Source organism: Panthera pardus, unplaced genomic scaffold (genome assembly GCF_024362965.1).
Source record: "Panthera pardus isolate Hobbes unplaced genomic scaffold, ASM2436296v1 HiC_scaffold_12, whole genome shotgun sequence".
Lineage (NCBI taxonomy): Eukaryota > Metazoa > Chordata > Mammalia > Carnivora > Felidae > Panthera > Panthera pardus.
In genome coordinates this window covers 95,144,786-95,166,410 of record NW_026526677.1, presented here as the reverse complement: position 1 = coordinate 95,166,410, position 21,625 = coordinate 95,144,786, and the positions used below count along the sequence as shown (strand labels likewise).

Sequence of the window (21,625 nt, the reverse complement as noted above, 5' to 3'; positions counted from 1 at the left end):
CTTAAAGGATTAGGGTCACATCCTTGCCTTGGTAACTAATAATAAAGCAAAGGAATGGATGTACTATATTCAGCTGAATTATCAAAACACTTAGCGGAATTCAATTTTGACCCAATTTTAGATGTTAACGTAATTTTTATGAAACTTAGGTGGAATTGTGAAGTTTGCTTCGTTGCCCATTTAAAAATATAAATAGGGGTGCCTGGGTGGCTCAGTTGGTTAACCGTCTGACTTTGGTTCAGGTCATGAGTTCAAGCCCCACGTCAGGCTCTGTGCTGACAGCTCAGAGCCTGGAGCCTGCTTCGGATTCTGTGTCTCCCTCTCTCTCTGCCCCTCTGCCACTTGCACTCTCTCTCTCTCTCTCTCTATCAAAGATAAGTAAACATTAAACAATTTTTAAAAAATTTTTTAATATAAATTCAACAGTCCAGTATCTGTGAAAAATGCTTAGCCAGTAATTTCCCCCAGACAAGAACAATATTTTTCATTTATTTTTAAATGTGTTCTCCAAAGAAGCCAATCTAGGAGAGGCAAATAATGAAGCCAAAGGAAACAGTTATATGTCTACTAATAAAAGTGAAAATAGCTTTATTATAAACTCTTTAATTACTGATTTTTTTTTTTTTCTTAACATTTATTTTTGAGACAGAGAGAGAGAGAGAGCATGAACAGAGGAGGGTCAGAGAAAGAGGGAGACACAGAATCTGAAACGGGCTCCAGGCTCTGAGCTGTCAGCACAGAGTCCGACACGGGGCTCGAACCCTCAAGCAGCGAGATCATGACCTGAGCCGAAGTCGGATGCTCAACCGACTGAGCCACCCAGGCGCCCCTAACTGCTGATTTCTTAATTGGTAATTTTTCTTAGTAGTTGTAACTTAATTTACAGACAACATTGGGGTGAATTGACTGTCAGTGATTCCACAGCATAATTCTGTGTTATGCCAGTGAGGAAGCTTCAAAGCATTTTTGGCCCGCTCAATCTTTAAGCTCATGAATTAGTCTTTGAAGTGGCCATTGACCTTGTCTGCCACTTGGTCCAGGTTTAAATGTTGAAGGGCTTATTTATAATTATAATCGAAAGTGTTTCTTCATCATTTCCCAACATATATTTCCTTCATCTTAGTCCATTTAAAAAAAAAAAAAAAGGTAGCAATTTAAAAATAAACAGGCTAAAAATCAGTTTGACCTAACAGTGATATGATACGTGTAACTTGTTTTACTGAATTATAGTCAATAGCATAGAATGACGTATTCCTTTCATTATCTATATATGAAATATGTGCAGGTCTTTCTGCCAGTAGAGATTAAAAGTTCCCTTATGGGCAAGAACTATGCTTTGGACTTATCTTTTTTTTTAGCTTATTTATTTATTTTGAGAGAGAGAGAGAGAGAGAGAGAGCGAGCGTGAGCAGGGGTGGAGCAGGGAGAGAGAGAGGGAGACAGAGAGAGAATCTCAAGCAGGCTCCATACTGTCAGTGCACAGCCCGATGTGGGGCTCGAACCCAGGAACCGTGAGATCATGACCTGAGCTGAAGTTGGATGCTTAATCGACTGAGCCACCCAGGCGCCCCACTTTGTAGTTATTTTTAATCTTCGTGGTAATGAGCCTAACATACTACAAGGTCTCAGTAAATATATGGGAAATGAAAACTGAATCTCTTCCATCACCTCCAAACTTATTCTCTTCAGTATAAAGTTTATTTGAGGGGGAAATAGTATTTCCAGAGCAGTGGTTAGAAAGCCTCACTGGATATTAGATTCACCTGAGAAACGAATTGTAAAATGATTCTTGGCTTCCCCCAGACCAACTGACATCTCGGGGTAAGATCCTGAGAGCCGGTATTTTTCTTTCAAAGCTCCCCAAGTGATTCTAATATTTAGCCAAGATTGAGAGAATCCTTGATCTAACGGAGTGGTTCAGGGGCACCTGGGTGGCTCAGTTAGTTAAGCATCTGACATCTTGATTTTGGCTCACGTCATGATCTCCCGGTTCGTGAGATCGAGCCCCGCATCAGGCTCTGCACTGACAGGGCAGAGCCTGCTTGGGATTCTCTCTCTCCTCGCCTCTCTCTCTCTGCCCCACTCTCTTGCAAAATAAATAAACAAACATTCAAAACAACAACAGTGGTTCCCAAACGTTAGTGTGCATCAGAGCCAACTGGAGGGTTTATTAAGACAGACAGCTGGACCTAACCTAGGGTTTCTGATGTAGTAGGCATAGGGTGGGACCCAAGAATTTGAATTTTCTACATGGTTCTGAGTGATGCCACTTCTGCTATCAGGCCCACTGAGAACCATGGATCTTTTTTTCCCCTCAAACTTTTCGAAGGCACTAATGAGCCACCTCAGGATCTTGTTAAAATGCAGATTTCGATCGAGTAGGTCCGAGGCGAGACTTAATTAAGAGTGTTCATTTCGAACAAATTCCCAGGTGATGTCAAGGCTGCTGGACCACACATAAAGCGCATACAGGGGTTTCCAGAGACCCAAAGTCAAAGTTGGGTACGTGAGTACCCACAGAGCATTGATGTTTTCAATGGCCGATAGGATTGTTCTGTGGGTTTGGGAGCAGGAGGTTAAGTATTGGGGGTGGCAGGTGCGGAAGTTACTGTTTGGGATTAAGCAGCATCTATCTGGAAGGTTTTCATATTTGAAAATCTATTGTCTCCTCCTAATTTCTTTGAAAAAGATGACAAGTGTCTTACAACTAGAAATACTGAAAGGACAAATGACACCTGTTGCCAAATGAATGACTTAATGTCAATTGCCATTACACAGCCAAGGAAACCAGCTTCTTAATACATTTTATTGTTGCAAGCATCCCTGCCCAGTTGAGTAATACAGGGTCTTAAGTAGTGTATTGTATTTGGGAAGATTTGATAGTAAATCTAAGGGGCACCTGGGTGGCTCAGTTGGGTAAGCATCCAACTTCAGCTCGGCTCGTGATCTCATAGTTTTTGAGTTCGAGCCCTGCTTCGGGCTCTGTGCTGACAGCTCAGAGCCTGGAGCCTGCTTCACATTCTGTGTCTCCCTCTCTTTCTGCCCCTCCCCTGCTTACACTCTGTCTCTGTCTCTCTCAAGTAAATAAATAAACATTAAATTTTTTTTTTTAAAAAAGAAAGTAAATCTAAGAAATTTACATTTAAAGAAGTCAACTGTTTTTTTAAAAAACAAAACTCCAAAAAAAGCTGATTAAGTTCAGATGAAATCTAAAACCAGGAATAATAAAGAAAGCTCTGGAAATTAAGAATCATGCGAGAGGGGCGCCTGGGTGGCTCAGTGGGCTGAGCGTCCGACTTCAGCTCAGGTCATGGTCTCACAGTTTGTCGGTTCGAGCCCCACGTTGGGCTCTCTGCTGACAGCTCAGAGCCTGGAGCCTGCTTCGGATTCTGCGTCTCCCTCTCTCTCTGCCCCTCCCGCTCTCAAAATGAATAAACGTTAATTTTTTTAAAAATTAAAAAAAAAAGAATCCTGAGAGAATCTACTACTACCACATAGTGTATTATAAAGTCTCGATAATTAAATACTAGGGTAACATTTAATGCATATACAGACATTAAAAAGTGGTAGAAAGTCTAGAAACAGAGCCAAATTGCATATGGGAGTATAGGATATGATACTACGATTCGACGAAGCAGGATCTCAAGTCAGTGAGGAAATGATGGCTTGTTCGATAAAACAAATGGGTAGCCATCTGGGCAAAAATGAAGTCATATCCATACCTCATATCATACAACAAGCTAAATTCCAAATGGGTCTAATATTTAATTGAAAAAATTAAACCATAAAAATACTAGGTGGAAAAAAAAAAAAACAAGAAAATTTTCCTATAACCTCAGAATGGTTCACAGTCCAAAATCTATAAAAGACTGAGAAATTTGACTACATATCAAAAACTTCTGCAGAGAAAAAGCCTAAGGAAGTCAAAATATAAAGAACAAAGTAGAAAAATACTTCTAATTCATATCATAGATGGAACACTAATATCTCCAATATATAAAGAGCTCCTAGAAATCAAGACCAAAAAATCCCAATATAAAAATACACAAAGGCGGGAATAGATAATTCACAGAAAAGTTAATACCTGTATCTATGAAACATGAAAAGATCCCCAACCTCAGTCATTAGGCCTCAGCCTTTAGGCCAAAACAGTACAGAATAGTTGGTGAGAGAATAAATTAGTATAATTGATACGGAAGACATTTTGTTAATATCTATTTAAAATACAAATACATTTACTCCTTGAAAAAGTAAAGCATAATGGCTAATAGACTTTTGAGCCACGGCAGCTGGCACTGACACCTGCTAGCTGTCTGACCATGGGCAGGTGGCTTAACCTCTATGTGCCTCAGTTTCCTCATCCTTAAAAAAATAAATAATAGTACTTTCCTCCCAGAATTATTAAGAAGATTAAATCAATGGGTTAATATAGGGAGTGTGCTTAGATCAACGCCTGGCTTATAGCAAACACTACACAAGTGTTAGCAATGATTATGATTTTTTTTTTTTTTTTTTAAGTAGGCTCTGTGACCGGCATGGAGCCCAATGCGGGGCTTGGACTCACGACCCTGAGAACAAGATGTGAGCTGAGATCAAGAGTTGGACACCTGGGGCACCTGGGTGGCTCAGTCTGTTAAGTGTCTGACTCTTCATTTTGCCTCAGGTCATGGTCTTATGGTTCGCGGGATCAAGCCCCGCACTGGGCTCTGTGATGACAGCACAGGGCCTGCTTGGGATTCTCTCTCTCCTCTCTCTGCCCCTCCCCCTTTTGCACGCTGTCTCAAAACAAATAAATAAACATTAAAAAAAGAGAGAGAGAGAGGCGCCTGGGTGGCTCAGTCGGTTGAGCTTCTGACTTCGACTCAGGTCACGACCTTGCGGTCTGTGAGTTCGAGCCCCACGTCAGGCTCTGTGCTGCTGACAGCTCAGGGCCTGAAGCCTGCTTCGAATTCTGTGTCTCCCTCTCTCTCTGCCCCTCCCCCACTCATGCTCTGTCTCTCTCTTTCTGTCAAAAATAAACAAACATTAAAAAAAAAAGAGTTGGACACTTACCCGACTGAGCTCCCGAGGCACCCCGCAATGATTATTTTTATTTGACCCAATACATTCCACTCCTAGGCATTTTTCCTAGTTATGTATGTGCAGTTTTTAAATAAATCGTGTATAGGATTATTCATTCAGCCTTATTTCTAATACCCAAATGTCTACTATTTGGGGCATACTGAAATTATAGTACATCCATAAAGTAGAGGACATTGTAACTGTTAAAAAAAAAAAAAAAAAAAGAATGGGGATGTTCTCCATGACCTCTTATGGATAACTTATCAGGGCTTATTAACAGAGAAAGTAAAGGTGTAGAAGAATGGCACATACAGTGGAAAAAAAGTGAGGAAGAATAAAGATACACGTTTTGTTCGGAACGCATAAAAAACCCTGATAGGACTGGCGGGCGTTAATTGCAGAGGGTGGACGGGGGACAGAGTGAGAGCACAGCTTTTCCCTTTATATGCTTTGATAGCTGCTCTCTTTTGAACCATGCCTATGGATCCACAATACACAACATCTTGTAATAACCCTTGTAACTATACACCCCCGAGTGCTTGGGGGTGACCTAAAATGCATTCTCTGCTTTTAAATAATGACTCAGAACCACCGACTTTTCAATTCAATTGCTCCGCAATTTTTTGTGTGTGCCATTTTTCACACATCTGCTGATCGTACATTAAAATGCACTGGAAATCACCTTGAAATGCACGAGAAGATCTTTATCACATGCCGTGGAAAGCAAGGAACTGACATAAAAACGCACACACACTAGAGGGCACCTAAGGATCACAGTCAGCCAGGAGCTTTGCTGGTGAGTGTTCAAGGCTTAACTTTTTTATTCATGGTTTGTTCAGCGTTTGCCGGAAACGCACCAGGATTTGAGCCCATGTATGATCTATCATGAAAAGAAAGTCGGGTCTTGAAAAAGGAGCTACCTTTGTGTCTTGATTCCAGAATGACTCTGAAGACTGATAAAGGTGAAATCTAGCATGCCTGGAAAACAGCAGGAACAGCTTTAGACACGCTATTCGTCTCCTGGCCTTCCTTAGAAAGTACAGATGCTTTTCAAGTGCAAATACAGAAACGTTATTCAGTCGCCCCATAGCCTTGAAGCCAATATAAAGCCCTGTAAGTATCCACTACCCATTTTGAAGGTCAACGTACGTTTGTGGCTCTTGCTGCGACAGCAGGTCAGTCAGCCCACACGCCTTTAATGAGCACCAACGATGTGCTCGGTGCTGTGCTCGGCATGTAACAGAAAACAAGACACACAGAGCCTAGTCTTCAAGGAGCTTACCTTCCAGTCACGTGACAGAGGCAAGAAACGTGTAACAAAATAATTTCAAACACCAGTAAAAGCCTCAGAGGATGCTGAATAGCTACTTAATAAAATGACGAGGGGGAGCCTAACTGGGATGGTTGGGTTCTTGGGAAGGGCTCGGAGACGTCGTCCAAGTTGAGGCCTGGACGGACGGGAAAGGGAAAACGTCGGGGGCTCTGGGGGGACCAGCTTCGTTCGGTCTGTGCCCGCCTTGGGAGCAGCGTTCTCCCGTAGGGGCAACACGATGTCATGGGAGAAAAAAACAAAACCAACACAAAGCGCTAGTTTGGGAGTCAGACCATCATGGATTATACATCCTGGCTCCCCCGACGTCCTAGGTGGTGGCACTTCCTAGACATCTGAGCAAGGGATTCTTTAAACCTTACCTTCTTCATCCATTACGTGGGGTCAACGTCTGCCTTGGAGGCTTATTGGAAAAAAAGTTATACAAAGCCCCCGACGCACTGCAGACACTCAGCAGAGGGAAGCTGTTACCAACACCGGGCATTCCGAAGCCACGGCTTCTAAACAGATTGTTTTCTTTTTTCAGGTTACAGTGACGCAAAAGGAAAGGGATGGGGCTTCAGGTGGGATAAGAAAGTGTAGCTAAAAGGATAGCATGTAAATGCCCTGCCAGCCCGGTCGACGGCAGGACCCCCAGAAGACCGTCCGCAAAGCGGGCAGGCAGAGGGACACTTCACACTTGCCATGTTGTAGGTCAGACTCAGACTCTCAGACTCGCACACCCTCTCCGAGACCCAGCCCCTTCCTGCTGCTTCAGTCTTTTTATTTATTTTTTGTCATCCTCCCCCTTGCATCTTCTGGGAGCTCGCGGCTCCCCGAACCCAGCATCTCCCCTGTGTTTCTGGCCACACTGATGGACAACCCTTCCCTATCTTGTTTGCTTAGGAAAACTGTACCCCCCTCTTGCGATGCAGCTCAAAGGCCTCGGCCTTGTACCACAGGTTCAGGGTTATTGGGATGACCGAATGAGATACTATGTGTGAAAGCCTTGCACAGGCATGTCGCCCTACATGTCTATTATTATTGACATTTAATTTGAACTTAGTCTCCCACTAGAGAAGATTAAGAGTTAAGTGATACATTGCTTGCCTTTTCCATAGTTTCAGCCTTAGCAAGACGTTTGGCTGTCTAGAAAATCAGGCTTTACCTTTAAATGATGATCATCTTTTTCTAAACACACCTGGCTAGAAACGTAGAATCCCGTTCTAGAGAATTCTTCCAGTCTGATGGCATGTTCGAGTCTCACCTCTTTATGCTGGTAAAAACGTTTCTTCTACAGCGTAAGTACTCTGTGCGTTCACTGATTGGCCTTTTTTTTTTTTCTTCTGCCCCGTGCGACCGCAACAAGAACACTTACTTACGACAGCATAATTTAAATTGAACTTTACGGTTTTGTCCAGTGTGTTGCTTAAGGCGTCTTTCCGCACGTGCTGTTTAGCACTGGCTTGGGCTACCAGTTGTATGATCCATGGAGGGGCACTCCATTAACTCCATGTGACTGAGGAGGGATCCACGAAAAGAGAGCCTTTCCACGTAACGAAAGCATGCCCTTTCGAAAGCCAGAAGTGATCGTAACACGAGTAATCGTGCCTCAGGACAGCTTGCACAGAGGCGCCCGGTGTGCCCAACCCTTCCGGGCCATCTTGCCCAGGCCATACGGCGTGGCTCTGTGGTAAGGTCGGGAGCTGTGGCAACGGGAAGAAGCCGTTCTTTTGCGGCTGTCAGTATATCTGCTCTTCAGGACCTCCTGGCCCCGTGGCAAGCCCACAGAGTAAAGAGTGGGTACCAAGGAGCAGCTGCTGTAGTAGAGACACGTACGGCCCCGAAGGAACATAGAAGAAAAAGTGCACAAGTCTGGCAGGGGAAGTCAGAGAGGGCTTCACAGAAGAGGCAGTCGTTAAACAGATTCTTTACAAAGCAGCAGAAGGTAGCAGGTGGCGGTGGGCGGAAAAAGCATTGAGGCCTAGGGAGTGAAGTGCAATGGTGTAAAAGCAATGAGAGGATGCTGGGCCGCCTGGGTGGCTCCGTCGGTTGAGCGGCCGACTTCGGCTCAGGTCATGATCTCCCGGTTCGTGAGTTCGAGCCCCGCGTCGGGCTCTGTGCTGACAGCCTGGAGCCTGCTTAGGATTCTGTGTCTCCCTCTCTCTCTGCCCCACCCCCACTCGTGCTGTCTCTCAAAAATAAATAAATGTTAAAAATAAATTTTTTTAGAAAAGCATTGAGAGGATGCTGTTTACGTAGAAGCCCCCTAGTACAGTGGGAACCTCTAGGATACAGGTCAGGAATGATATTTGGTCAGTCAATCAAAGTGGCTTGGGTGCCTGGGTGGTTCAGTTGGTTAAGCATCTCACTCTTTTTTTTTTTTTTAATGTTTATTTTTGAGAGGGAGAGAGAGTGTGAGCAGGGGAGGGGCAGAGAGAAAGACACAGAATCTGAAGCAGGCTCCAGGCTCCGAGCCGTCAGCACAGACCCTGACACGGGGCTCGAACTCACGAGCCGTGAGATCATGACCTGAGCTGAAGTCGGATGCTTAACCGACGGAGCCACCCAGGCACCCCAAGCATCTTACTCTGGATTTCGGCTCAGCTCACGATCTCAGTTTCATGAGTTCAAGCCCCATGTCGGGCTCTGGGCTGGCCTAGCAGAGCCTGGTTGGGATTCTCTCTCTCTCTCTCTCTCTCTCTCTCTCTCTCTCTCTCTGCCCCTCCGCCTCCCCACTCCTGCTCTGCCTCTCTCAAAATAAATAAATAAACCTAAGAAAAAAAGCAGTCAAAGCAGATATGAAAAATGATAATCTGAGATAGTTGATTTTCGTGTAAAGTATATAAACATACATTAATTCACCAACCTTTAACAGAGGGGCCAAGGCCTCTTCTGTCCGTGCATATGCTGCCAGGGTATTGCATCATCTTTCCTGAATCAGTCTGAGAGCTAAGATTTATACTTTGGATTTCTTACAAGCACAGGGAAAACTTAAAAAGCCTAGGATCTAAGAACATAATCTTTGATTTTGCTAATAACCATTTCCATAATCTTTTACAGCTTTCCCCCTGCCCTACTTGTCATTTTCCCTTTTGCTTTACTGGGTCATTCTAAATTATTTTGCTTAGTTTTCATGAAAATAACGACTCTCTGTTCACACACAGATTTCTCCAAATAATCTGACCTTCCCATGAATTTTATAATTTTAATAACATGTATAATAGAAATCAACAGGTTTGCAAACAAATGTAGAAAGAACTGGTAAACATACAGTTCAACTACCGGAGACAGAAATACCAAGGCATCCTAGAGAGCAGCTGGCCAGTCATGGCATCTGGCTGCGGGCATTAGTTGGGATATCTTTTTTGGTTTTTTCTAATGTTTATTTTTGAGAAAGAGAGAGCGAGCAAGGGAGGGGCAGAGAGAGAGGGAGACACAGAATCGGAAGCGGGCTCCAGGCTCTGAGCTGTCAGCACAGAGCCCGACGCGGGGCTCAAACTCACGGACCATGAGATCATGACCCGAGCTGAAGTCGGACGCTCAACTGATTGAGCCACCCAGGCGCCCCAGGATATCTTAAAGAAGGACTAGAGGGTATTACTTAATCCAGTAAATTGAGACGACGAATACTTCCATGTTGCATGGGACTAGATTGCGTGGATGGGAGTGTAGGTATTTAGGCAGAGAAACTGGCTGGTGCCTTTCATGCAGGCCCTTGTAGGGCACTGTAATGCAAGGGCTTCAGAATGTGGTCCCTAGATCAGCGTCAGCATTGCCTGGGAACTTATTAGACGTGCAAATTCTTGGGCCCCATCCTATACTTCTTGAATCAGAAACTCTGGGGCGAGGCCCAGGAATCTATTTTATTTTTTAATTTTGGAGAGAGTGCACACACAAGCGGGGGAGAGGGAGAGAGAGAAAATCTTAGGCTCTGTGCTCAGTGCACAGTCTGACACGGGGCTCCATCCCACAACCCTGAGATCAGGACCTGAGCTGAAACCAAGAATTAGACACTCAACCCACTGAGCCACCCAGGCGCCTCCCCCGCCCCCAGCAATGTTTTAATAAACGCTCCAAGTGATTCCAATAGATGCTCAAGATTTAGAATGCTGCGCTAAGGAAGTATCTTTTCCTCTACACGACGTAGAATCATTGAAGGATTTTGGTAAGGGAACAATTTGAATGATGTGGTCATCCAGGGGTCCCACGTCCATATTCTTAGTTGTGTTACATAGAACTCAGGCTGCTGGTTAATCGAACACAAAATCTCTTTCGTATTCTTGAAAACAGTTAATTGCATCGTTCATTTGCCTATATTTATTACCAGCTTATGGTGGGTCAGGCATTGTCTTAGGTACTTAGAATACATCACTGAACCAAATTCCAAAAAATTCCAACCACCGTGGGGCTAACTTTCTAGTAGGAGGAGACGGACAATAGACAGAATAGATAAATCAGTGCAAGGGAGAGAACTAGAGCAGAGAAACGGTGAATTTGGGGCTGGGGGGAAATTATGGTTTTAAAGAGGTCATGAAGGAGGTGAGAGAAACGAACCTAATGACCAAGGTAAGACTTGTTACAAAAGGGAAAGTACAAAGTGCCAAGGCCATAAGCTCAGGTGCATCTATTGTTAAGTAACCTCTGAGGAGTCAAGGAGGGCTTCCTGGAGGAAGTTATATTTCAGCCAAGGCTGGAACAGGAACAGTGAATGGGATTGGTCAGAATAAATCAGGTGAAGAGGGGTTTCTCAGCAAAGGATGGCCTATGTGCGGACCTAGACATAATGGTACATGTGGCCCAACCATAGAACTGAGAAAATACGGTGTGAAAAGACCAAGAAGTATAGGATGCAGGGCCTTACAAACCTTTAAAGATTAAGGACAACGGAAAAGTGCTGAAGGTTTGTTTGTTTGTTTGTTTCATTTCTTTATTTTTGAGGGAGAGAGCACAAGTGGGGAGGGGCAGAGAGAGAAGGAGACAGAATCCAAAGCAGGCTCCAGGCTCTGAGCTGTCAGCACAGAGCCAGCGGGACCGGAACCCGTGAACTGTGAGATCATGACCTGAGCCGAAGTCGGACATTTAACCGACTGAGCCACCCAGGCACCCCTGAAGGTTTTTTTAAGTTTGTTTATTTTTTGAGAGAGAGAGAGAGAGAGAGAGAGAGAGAGAGAATGAATATCTCAAGCAGGCTCCACACTGTCAGAGCAGAGCCTGACATGGGGCTCGAACTCATAACCCATGAGATTATGACACCTGAGCTGAGGTCGTAGCTTAACCCACTGAGCCACCCAGGCGCCCCACTGAAGGGTTTTTTAAAGTGGTGGCTTAGCATAATTAGTTCAGAGGTTTTTTAAGCCGCGGTATCTTATAGGGAGAATGAATGTAAAAAATAATAGATCCAGAGGTCTCGAGGCCCTCAAATTCTTATTGAACACATACTTGTGAAATACATTAGGAAGTGATCGGCAGGCACGGAGAAAGCGGCCCACGGGAGCCAAAGTATCTCACGTGTATTGTCTCTAAACAGCTGAATAATTACTACAGGTCCCCAGACAATCCAAGTAGCTGTGCGACGTATCGGAGGTGGAGCCCCACCACGGCAGGCTCTCTGGACCGCCACGCCTCCACCTGTTTTGCTGGCCACGTATGAACAGAGGTGGCAGCACCCATGTGAGTGGGTGGGGACTGACACGGAGCAGAATGTATGAGAAATAGGACAGAATTAATACAGCAGATCGCTCGTCAGCCAAGTTAACAAACGCTCATTGAATCCGGCGATCATGCACCGAAGGGAGGGTTTCAAAAGCAGACGTGTTGGGGTGAGGGCGGGCGAACGCTACATTTCAGAAATCAGACTCCTTGACCTGCTTTAATTTGGGCACGTGCTGGTTAATACCCCCAAGGAATAACAAGGAAACAAATTAATAGTGGGGCTCCCCATAAAGTTAAAAAAAAAACACACAACATCAAGGAATAAAGGAGCCAAACATCCAGCGATTGCAGGATTTAAGGCTAATAATACGCTTTGCAAACACAATTCAGCATGTGTCGTGCAGATACGCTAATTCACATATCGCTCTTGGTTAAAGCCTCAACTTTTTTGTGCGGTGCCGATTCTCTCTGAGAACCTGCCCAGTTTCTTTGAGAGAGAAGCCGCAGCCCAGTCTAGCTCAGCTGTACTCAATCTGAGTTGCTTTCCTTCCTACAAACCCTCACTTCAAAGCAAGGAACATAATGTACAATTTTTTAATGGCTCTAGACCCAGGCACTCAGGCTCTCTGCTCTGCGCCTTACCTCAGTGTAAACACCTAATCAGGATTGCCCGCGCTTCATCAATAGCAGCCAAATGCAATTCGAGAACCACAAGCCTTTGAAGTCCTCCCAGCAAAGGCCGGTTTTCTAGTCTGGGATAATGACATGCCATGATTGCTGTCTTTGTTGTATCTTTTCAGTAGAGAAGCAATTATAGGCCCCAATTTAACAGAATAGACATTACGCAGCTTATGATGCTCAAAATGCAATTTCATTTGATCATTTTCTCGATTTGATTGGTATTAATAGAATGGTTCACAAAAAAAAAAAAAAATAGCTGGCAGAGGTTGTGTCCCACTCCACTTTCAAAGAGATAACGTAGAAAGAAGCATGCTTTACGTGCTCGGAGTCTCTCGCTGGGGTGATTCAGACACGGAGTCCACCGAAACAGCGTGTGGATGGAAATATCACGCAGCCCACATTCTCTGGGGAAGGCAGCGTAGGGCAATGCGTTTTTAATTTGTAAATTCTTTACCAGAGGCCGTGTAGGGGATCCCATTACTGGTCGTCAAACCATCGATATCACCAGTGAAAAACTGAGTTAACGAAACCAAGTCCCCTTCCCAGAAGTCCAGGGAATCAAACATCCTAGTGGAGGCTCTAGGAGATCAACCCAACTTTTTCTCCCAGGCTCCAGATAACGTTTTTGCCCAAGACGTCGCTCGTTTGAGGTTGGAAAAAGGATTATTTCCTTGACTGCTTAGGCAGCCTATTTAGACTCTTTTCAATTTTTTTCATGTTTCTTTGTTTTTGAAGGAGAGACAGAACATGAGCTGGGGAGGGGCAGAGAGAGAGAGGGAGACACGGAATCGGAAGCAGGTTCCGGGCTCTGAGCTGTCAGCACAGAGCCCCACGAGGGGCTGGAACTCAAGAACTGTGAGATCATGACCTGAGCCAAAGTCAGACGCTTAACCGACTGAGCCACCCAGGCGCCAACCCCCCCCCCCAACTTTTTTTTTTTTTTTAAACTCTGTTGGCCTTCATTTCTCCTCCAGGAAAGAGATGATTTTACTTTTAAATGAGTGCTTGTATAATCCCCTTGTGTTTCTTGAACCGGTGCCATGAGAGGGACGGAGACATGGGCATCATGACACAGTGGTTCCTGACCTTGGGTGGCAGCATTCATCTTTCTTAACTATCTCAGTGCAAGTTACACTGTTTCATGGTGTTGAGAAGCTTTCCTTTCGAGGAGTAGGTAATCCTTCAAAATCTGATCAGTCCCATTTGTAATCAGAAAAATCTCCATGATCCAACGGCACAAGTCGCTCCGTGTTATTTACCAGGATGGTTCGAGCATCAACAAGTTTTGTTTTCATTTTTCCCCATTTTCAGATCAACCTCTAAGTACAGGCGCCCTGAGGAATGAGGTTATCTTTACTGTCAGACGCTGACTTATTAATATGTAACAAATATTTCCCGCTCTTCCCTGTATTGACTCTGCATGTATGCGGAGTACGGAGCAGCAGGAGACTGGGAACACGTGAACGCACACAACGGACCCTAAACCCCATGCTTCTTCCAGCATTACACGGCTCGCTCCTCGTCACGCTACGCAGCCCACCGGGGACAATTTAATAAAACAAGTATAAGATGCAAAACCTAAATTTAAAAGTTATAGCAGTTTCGAAAGGGCAAGCTCGACATTGACGAGCCATCAGGCACGGTGGCCAAAGGAACCCAAACTGGGTAGCCTGTCCCAGGACGAATGGCAAAGAAATCTCGCCACTGCGCCCGTGAATAAGAGGAGGTTTATAGCAAAGGCATCACAGTCGGCTTCTATTATTTGGGGCCATCGTCTGAACGAGCCAAACAGTCTCATTTTGTTTGACTTACTCCATTATTTCAGAAGGAAGCAGGCTAGAAATTACAGGAAGATGTATTTCTGCTCTCATAGGAAGAAATTTTATAGCAACTGGGTGGCTCAGTGATGCGACAGTATGTTCACCATCCACGAAACAGGGATTAAGAGAGCTAGTGTTTTACTCCATGGGATGGTCAAGAGGACCAGGTCTCCTACAGAAAAAAAGGAATATTCTCAAGCCACCTTATGCCTTCTCCCCTCCTTAGTCCACAGAAGGTCTTTAAACCTACAGTGACACAGACGGGCGTGTGTTTATTTTATTTTGAGAGAGAGAGAGGGAGGGCGTGTGTGCACATGTGCACACACATGAGCAGGAGAGAAGAGCAGAGGGGGGAGAGGGAAGGGGAGAGAATCCCAAGCAGGCTGCACACTCAGGAGGGAGCCCGACCCAGGGATCGATTCCAGGACCCTGAGATCATGACCTGAGCTGAAATCAAGAGTTGGATCCTCAGGGCACCTGGGTGGCTCCGTCCGTTAAGCGTCCGACGACTTCAGCTCGGGTCATGATCTCGCGGCCCATGAGTTCGAGCCACGAGTCAGGCTCTGTGCTGACAGCTCAGAGCCCGGAGCCTGCTTCGGATTCTGTGTCTCCCTCTCTCTCTGCCCCTCCCCCATCCATGCTCTGTCTCTGTCTCAAAAATAAATAAACATTAAAAAAAAAAAAAAAAAAAGAGTTGGATGCTCAACCATCTGAGCTGTGCAGGCGCCCCCTGGGGCATGTGTCTAAATAGCAAATGGATGGTATAGAAGTACTATGGTTATACTGGATTACCTCTAGAATCTTTTACCAACATTAAGACTGTATCACTTCAGGGTCGCCTGATATCTTGTCATTCCAACATCTGACTAAAGTCGAGAAGCTCACTCTCCATCATTCAAATTCACTAAGTGCCAACATTACAAATTCTGCAAGTCAAAGATGATATTGCTCTTTATGTTTTTACGTTTTTAATTTTTTTAACGTTTATTCATTTTTGAGAGAGAGACAGAACATGGGCAGGGGAGGGGCAGAGAGACAGGGAGACACAGAATCTGAAGCAGGCTCCGGGCTGTGAGCTGTCAGCACAGAGCCCGACACGGGGCTCGAACCCACCAGCCGTGACCCGAGCTGAAGCTGGACGCTCAACCGACTGAGCCACCCAGGCGCCCCAAAGATGATATCTGTAATAAGTGAGTTACTTGAGCAAAATTGCAAAATATGAGGCTCTGGAATTAGACTGTTTGGTGCCTCTACTTACTAGCTGTTGACTCTGGGCAAGTTACTTAACCTCTCTGAGAGATGATAATCAGATCATCTGTTAATAGTTAATAGTTACATGCCTGATCAGCTTTAATATATTATAACTGATAGAATATATGCTAAGTGCTTAGGACAGCCACTAGCACACCATGCACATCCAATGAACATTGTTATTTCTGTTGTTGTTGTCGCTATCTTCAAGTACAGCGTTATTTCACTACATTAGTATCTCATTTGATATACTCGACATTTGTTGCTACATTCAGTTCAGGTAACTGTTTGAAAACTGGGTCCCCTGAGTATATATCAAACATTTAAAGTACAGGGCGTCTGGGTGGCTCAGTCGGTTAAGCGTCCAACTCTTGATCTCAGCTCGGGCCATGATCTCACGGTTCGGGAGTTCGAGCCCCACATCAGGTCTGTGCTGACAGTGCAGAGCCTGCTTGCGATTCTCTCTCCCTTCTCTCTCTGCCCCTACCCCACTCTTGCTCTCTCAATAAATAACTTTTAAAAGTTTTTTAATAAAAAAAATAAATAGTAGTTTGACCTCAAAGCACCAATTCTCACATCGTGCCTACAGGAGGAAACGTTATTTATTCCCATTTTCCTTAGGAACAATCCAGGTCCCTGAAGACCGAGATAGATCCTTGAACGGAAAAGAAAACACAGCCCTTCAGGGTCTCTTTCTAGGTTACACAGATGGGCCTCGTGGCTCTAAGACTAAGAAGAAACTTGTTAACATGCTCTCTCTGTTTTACCCTCTTAGATCTCCTACTCCATCAGTGTAACCGACAAGACGTCCATTCAGAATGCCAAAGAGACTGAAAACGCTGCCATTGATCCTGTAGACAAATGGCATCAAAGAGCCCAACAGTTAAAGGTTACTCGCTAGACTGAATTTTAAATGGGTTTCGAGGGTTACTGCTAAATATCAATAATATCCACCACTGACTTCTTATTACTTACAGGTGTATTTTTTTTTTTTAAGGTTTCTTATTTTGAGAAAGAGAGTGCGAGTGGGAGAGGCACAGAGAGGGAGACATAGGATCCAAAGCAGGCTCCAGGCTCTGAGCTGTCAGATGCTTAACCGACTGAGCCACCCAGGCACCTCTATTTACAGGTCTATTCTTATGCCTGAGAATAGTTACCCACCATAGGTAAAACTGATTTCTGCCCAGATGGGCAGAATTGCAATTGCTGGGTCGTAGGGTAGTTCTATTTTTAGTTTTTTGAGGAACCTCCATATTGTTTTCCAGAGTGGCTGCACCAGCTTGCATTCCCACCATTTGTTTATTTTATTTTTTTGAGGTTTGTTTATTTTTTGGGGGGAGGGGGGCAGGCAGAGGATCCAAAGAGGGCTCTGTGCTGACAGCAGAGAGCCCAATGTGGGGCTTGAACCCACCAACCACAAGATCATGACCTGAGCCGAAGTCAGACACTTAACCCAGAGCCACCCAGGTGGCCCAGAACTCATTTGTTTATAACCCACTCCTGAATGAAGATAAAGAGGAGCCAAGCATCTCATGACCGTTAGACCTAACATGGCAGCAATACGGAGTGGCCCATGGGATGCTTCCAAAGGATTTGTTCATTTCAAAAGGATTTGTTAATTCCCTGCTGCATCCTACACGCCAGTCAGGCGTTCAGCATACCAATGCTGCAGGCTGCCTTTCCTTTTCCTCTTCAACTACCCAAATCTAGTGCCTTCTTTCTGGATGGAAGACCATGGCACCCGAGACATGAACATCTCAAGAAAAAGACACCGGAAACAAGGTCCCGAGACAATTTAAATTTATGCACCCTCACTTTAAAAATACTGACAACTGATGGTCGTCATAATCATTTTTTTTCTTTTTTTGAATTTTTTAAATGTTTCTTTTTGAGCGGGGGGGGGGGGGGGGGCGGGGGACAGAGAGAGAGGGAGTCACAGAATCCGAAGCAGGCTCCAGGCTCCCAGCTGTCAGCCCAGAGCCCGATGCGGGGCTCAAACCCACAAACAGCGAGATCATGACCTGAGCTGAAGTCGGATGCTTAACCAACTAAGCCACCCAGATGCCCCATCATCATTATTTTCTTTGGAAGCATCCTACTTGTGCCTAAGGTCTCTACTTTAAACCAACTAATCCCTCTTCACTCTACCTTTCCACATAGGTCTTGTCCTGAATCATTCTGTGCTGTCCTGTGAATGTTCCTGGGTATTCCAAATCCCAGTTCCATTGTGTATCCAGAACTAGACCCAGTACTTTGCTGACTAGTGTGAGGGAGCACATTCCCAATAGCAGAAGATCCTTTCCCAGGCATGGAACAGGTCACCAATAGAAAAAAATGCAAAGTTCTCCAATTAAGTAAAGCTTCAAAAAAAAAAAAAATGAAATAGGAGATTTGCTTTCTTGCCACTCTAAAATAACTCTTGGGGCGCCTGGGTGACTCAGTCATTTAAGCGTCTGACTCTTGACTTCAGCTCAGGTCATGAGCTCATGGATCCTGAGATCAAGCCCCAGATCAGGCTCCATGGTGACATCACGGAGCCTGCTTGGGATTCTCTCTCTGTCCCCCACCCCTACCCCACTCATGTGCATGAGAGCTCTCTCTCTCAAAAATAAACAAACTTAAAAAAAAAATAACTACTGGGACGCCTGGGTGGCTCAGTTGGTTAAGCATCCAGCTCTTGATTTTGGCTCATGATCTCATGGTTCAGGAGAGCTCTCTCTCAAAAATAAACATTTAAAAAATAATGAAATAACTGTTGACTTTCTAGGTAAAGGAAGGACAGGGTATGTAGGATCTTTGACTAGTTAATGTCAAGTTCCTCGTAATCACATCCTAAGTAACTTCTCACCTTCCCAAAGACCTATTATTTTGCTTTGGGCTCCAATACTGTCAAGACTTCTTGACGTCTTTTGTTCATCTGAACACAGAACCCTCCCTTCCTGATGCTATAAATTAGAGCCAGTTAATACGTGTGCTCTAAGTTTTCTTACTATTATCCGATGGAATTTCTAACCCAAGTTCAAAGTATTTGCGTTTCATTGTTAATAAACACAACAGACACTTCTCAACGTCAGAGCTGACCCTGGAGCCCAGGCGCAACCCTCAGGACGCCAGGGTCGATCGGGGTCACTAAGGACAAGAACAGCTTTTGTTTTAAAGCAGATGAACCTTTGGTTAAGACGACCATGCATCCTCCTCTCTGCTTATGGCATAGCAACAGGAAAGCCGCCAAAGAGAAACAGCCAGACGCTGCCTTTTGCGGGGTTGGGGACAAACTACCCTTGGATGGCACGGTATGAACAAACGTTAATAACGAAGTGCGGATCTTACTAAGAAATCATCCTCCCAGCGTGAGGCACCAGGATTCCCCGACGCAAACGCTGTTCCAATGGACGTGGGTGTGTGTGGGCCAGGGAACCCTAGTGCCATTAAGCCGTTATTCTGAGTGCATGTGGCATGGACCGGTTGTGAGTGTTGGTAACAAAAGAACCCCGTTGAGAGCAGGATAAAATAGAGGATTTCAGCGCTGATGGAGATTAAATAGCCTGAGAACGGCTTTGTATATTACCTTGAGGGAACTCAGGTCTTGTGACCTAAAAAGTGACACCTGGCACCTCAATTGTAGGGAAATAAATCTTCAGGAAACCACACAGCTCAAGTAGCCTGCTCACAAGGTGAGAGAAATCACAGCAAGCCCGTAAATGTCTTCCCTTCTGGGGACTGAAATGCCATCTCTGGGCACTTACGCTCACATGAATAATAGCGGATTTAACACTCGAGACAATTGAAGTTTCCTCAAATGAGGAGTCCTCTGCCTTGTTGACAAAGCCCCCTATGAAGAGTACTACTGTAATCTGAATCGTCAGCAGCAAAGGTGGGACATGATTAAAAGCAAGTGGTAACCCAAGATTTTGGGTCTGGGACCCCAGAGAAAGAATTCTTGGTAGCTTTTTTTTTTTCCCCCTCTTTGTCGGTGGGAATGAGGAGGGAGGACTAGGATGGCAGCAGAAAGAATTCCTGTTCGCTTATTTTTCTAGCAATGAAAAGGCTGGACAAGTTTCTTTTTAATTGTTTATTTTGAGAGAGGAAGAGAGCCGGAGATAGAGTGTGAGCCAGGGAGGGGCAGAGAGAGAGGGATGTTCCCAAGCAGGCTCCTCGCTGTCAGCACAGAGCCCAACGCAGGGCTCGATCTCACTCGCGACTGGGAGATCATGACCTGAGCTGAAATCGAGAGTCAGACGCTTAACCGGAAATCAAGAGTCAGACGCTTAACCGACCGAGCCACCCAGGCGCCCAGAACAGATACTCTTCTATGTGACACCATCAGCATCAATAAATATTTAGAGATCATAGCAAAGGTGACTTTTCTTTTTTGCCTTCATAAACAGGGATGACAGCCATGAAAAGAGCCACGGTGTTTCATTAACACACTGACACGACTGTAAAATAGCCGTTTTCTTCTGGGTCCACTTTAAGGAACGATGCTCTTGGATTATCTATTTGCAGAGCCTCTGTGCCCACATTTCTCCCGTGCAGCTCCATATACCACATGGAAGGAAAACGGTTTTTCTTTAATGTTTATTTTTGAGAGGGGATAGGCTGGGGCCGGGGGGGGGGGGGGGGGGGGGAAGACACAGAATCCGAAGCAGGCTCCAGGCTCTGAGCGGTCAGCACCGAGCCCGATGCAGGGCTCAAACTCATGAACCACGAGATCATAACCAGAGTCGAAGTCAGATGCTTAACCAACTGAGCCACCCAGGTGCCCCTTTCTTAACTGAAATACAAAAAAAGGAAGTTTTTCTTTTTTCGAGTACCAAAGGTAAAAATGTAAAGTTTAGACGAGCTAATCAGAGCCTGGCCAATCCTCCAGAAAGCTCAAATTCTGAGGAGAACATAGTCTAAATTTCAGATAAGCCATTCTGACTTAAAAATCTGACATGCAAAGTAATATTGTATATTACTGTGTTAAATTTAACAGTCTCGACCTAATCATTATAAGCAGACTTCATTAGAAATAGAATGCCATTTATTATTACAGAGAACAGGATGTCCTAGTAATTCTATCAGAAAAGTGAAAAAAAAGTTGAACTCACTGCAATAATTTAATCATTGTTCATAGCAAGCTTAAACAATTTGAGCAAAAAAAAAAGGGTGTTTCCCCCCCCTCGAGTGATCCAGGTAACTTAGATTTTTCAATTAACATTGCATAGATACAGGCCATAGAGATTTTTTAGTAGGTGTTCAGAAAGGAAAAAATATGGCACAGGTATATTCCACACTGATGCATATGGTCTTCACTATTTTTACTAAGCATTTAATCATTCTTTTCCAAAGGCCTCTTAACTCTGCTAGTTTTTCACAAAGTAATGAGTGCTTTATTCCTTGGAAAATATTTCTAAATGGCTTAGCACAATATAGTTACATAGTGTATCTATTATACCAGGAGTACATTTTGTTGTTACAAGACTTTGAAAAGCATAAAGACCTTTCTGAAATTGAAATATTTCCCCCAGATGTTTGATTGCCTAAGTACAGGCTATATTAAGGAACTGAAGCAAAACAACCCTTGTGGTTTCACAGATGTCCTATCACAGTGCGGCCTCCTTTATAATCCTCTGAATAAAATCTAATTTGTTTCATCTGGTGAAGAGGTCATTTCTAGCTTCTGACCCATATGAGTAAGAAGACCTGATCATCTAAATTGTATCTCCTATTAGATTTGTACCCGGTTGGTAAGCAGATCACTGATGTCCCTTCTGGTTAAGATGTTTAAAAATATTCGTCTTAGTTAGAATAAACTTGCATATTTTGGTATAGATTTGCACCTTCTTTGTAATGCAGCCCTGTA

At 44.5% G+C, this 21,625-nt stretch overlaps 1 protein-coding gene across 3 annotated transcripts in view; it reads left to right on the top strand.

Annotated features, from left to right (window-relative positions):
- The window catches only part of JHY (junctional cadherin complex regulator), a 59,975-nt gene that overhangs the window by 18,576 nt on the left and 19,774 nt on the right, over positions 1-21,625 (top strand). For 2 of the 3 annotated variants that reach the window (XM_053900354.1, XM_019468842.2), the window contains exon 4: positions 16,553-16,666. The exons of the other annotated variant lie outside the window; for it this stretch is intronic. In XM_053900354.1, coding sequence (XP_053756329.1) covers positions 16,553-16,666 — 114 coding nt within the window. The remainder of the gene's footprint in view (positions 1-16,552; positions 16,667-21,625) is intronic. 3 annotated transcript variants of the gene reach the window in all.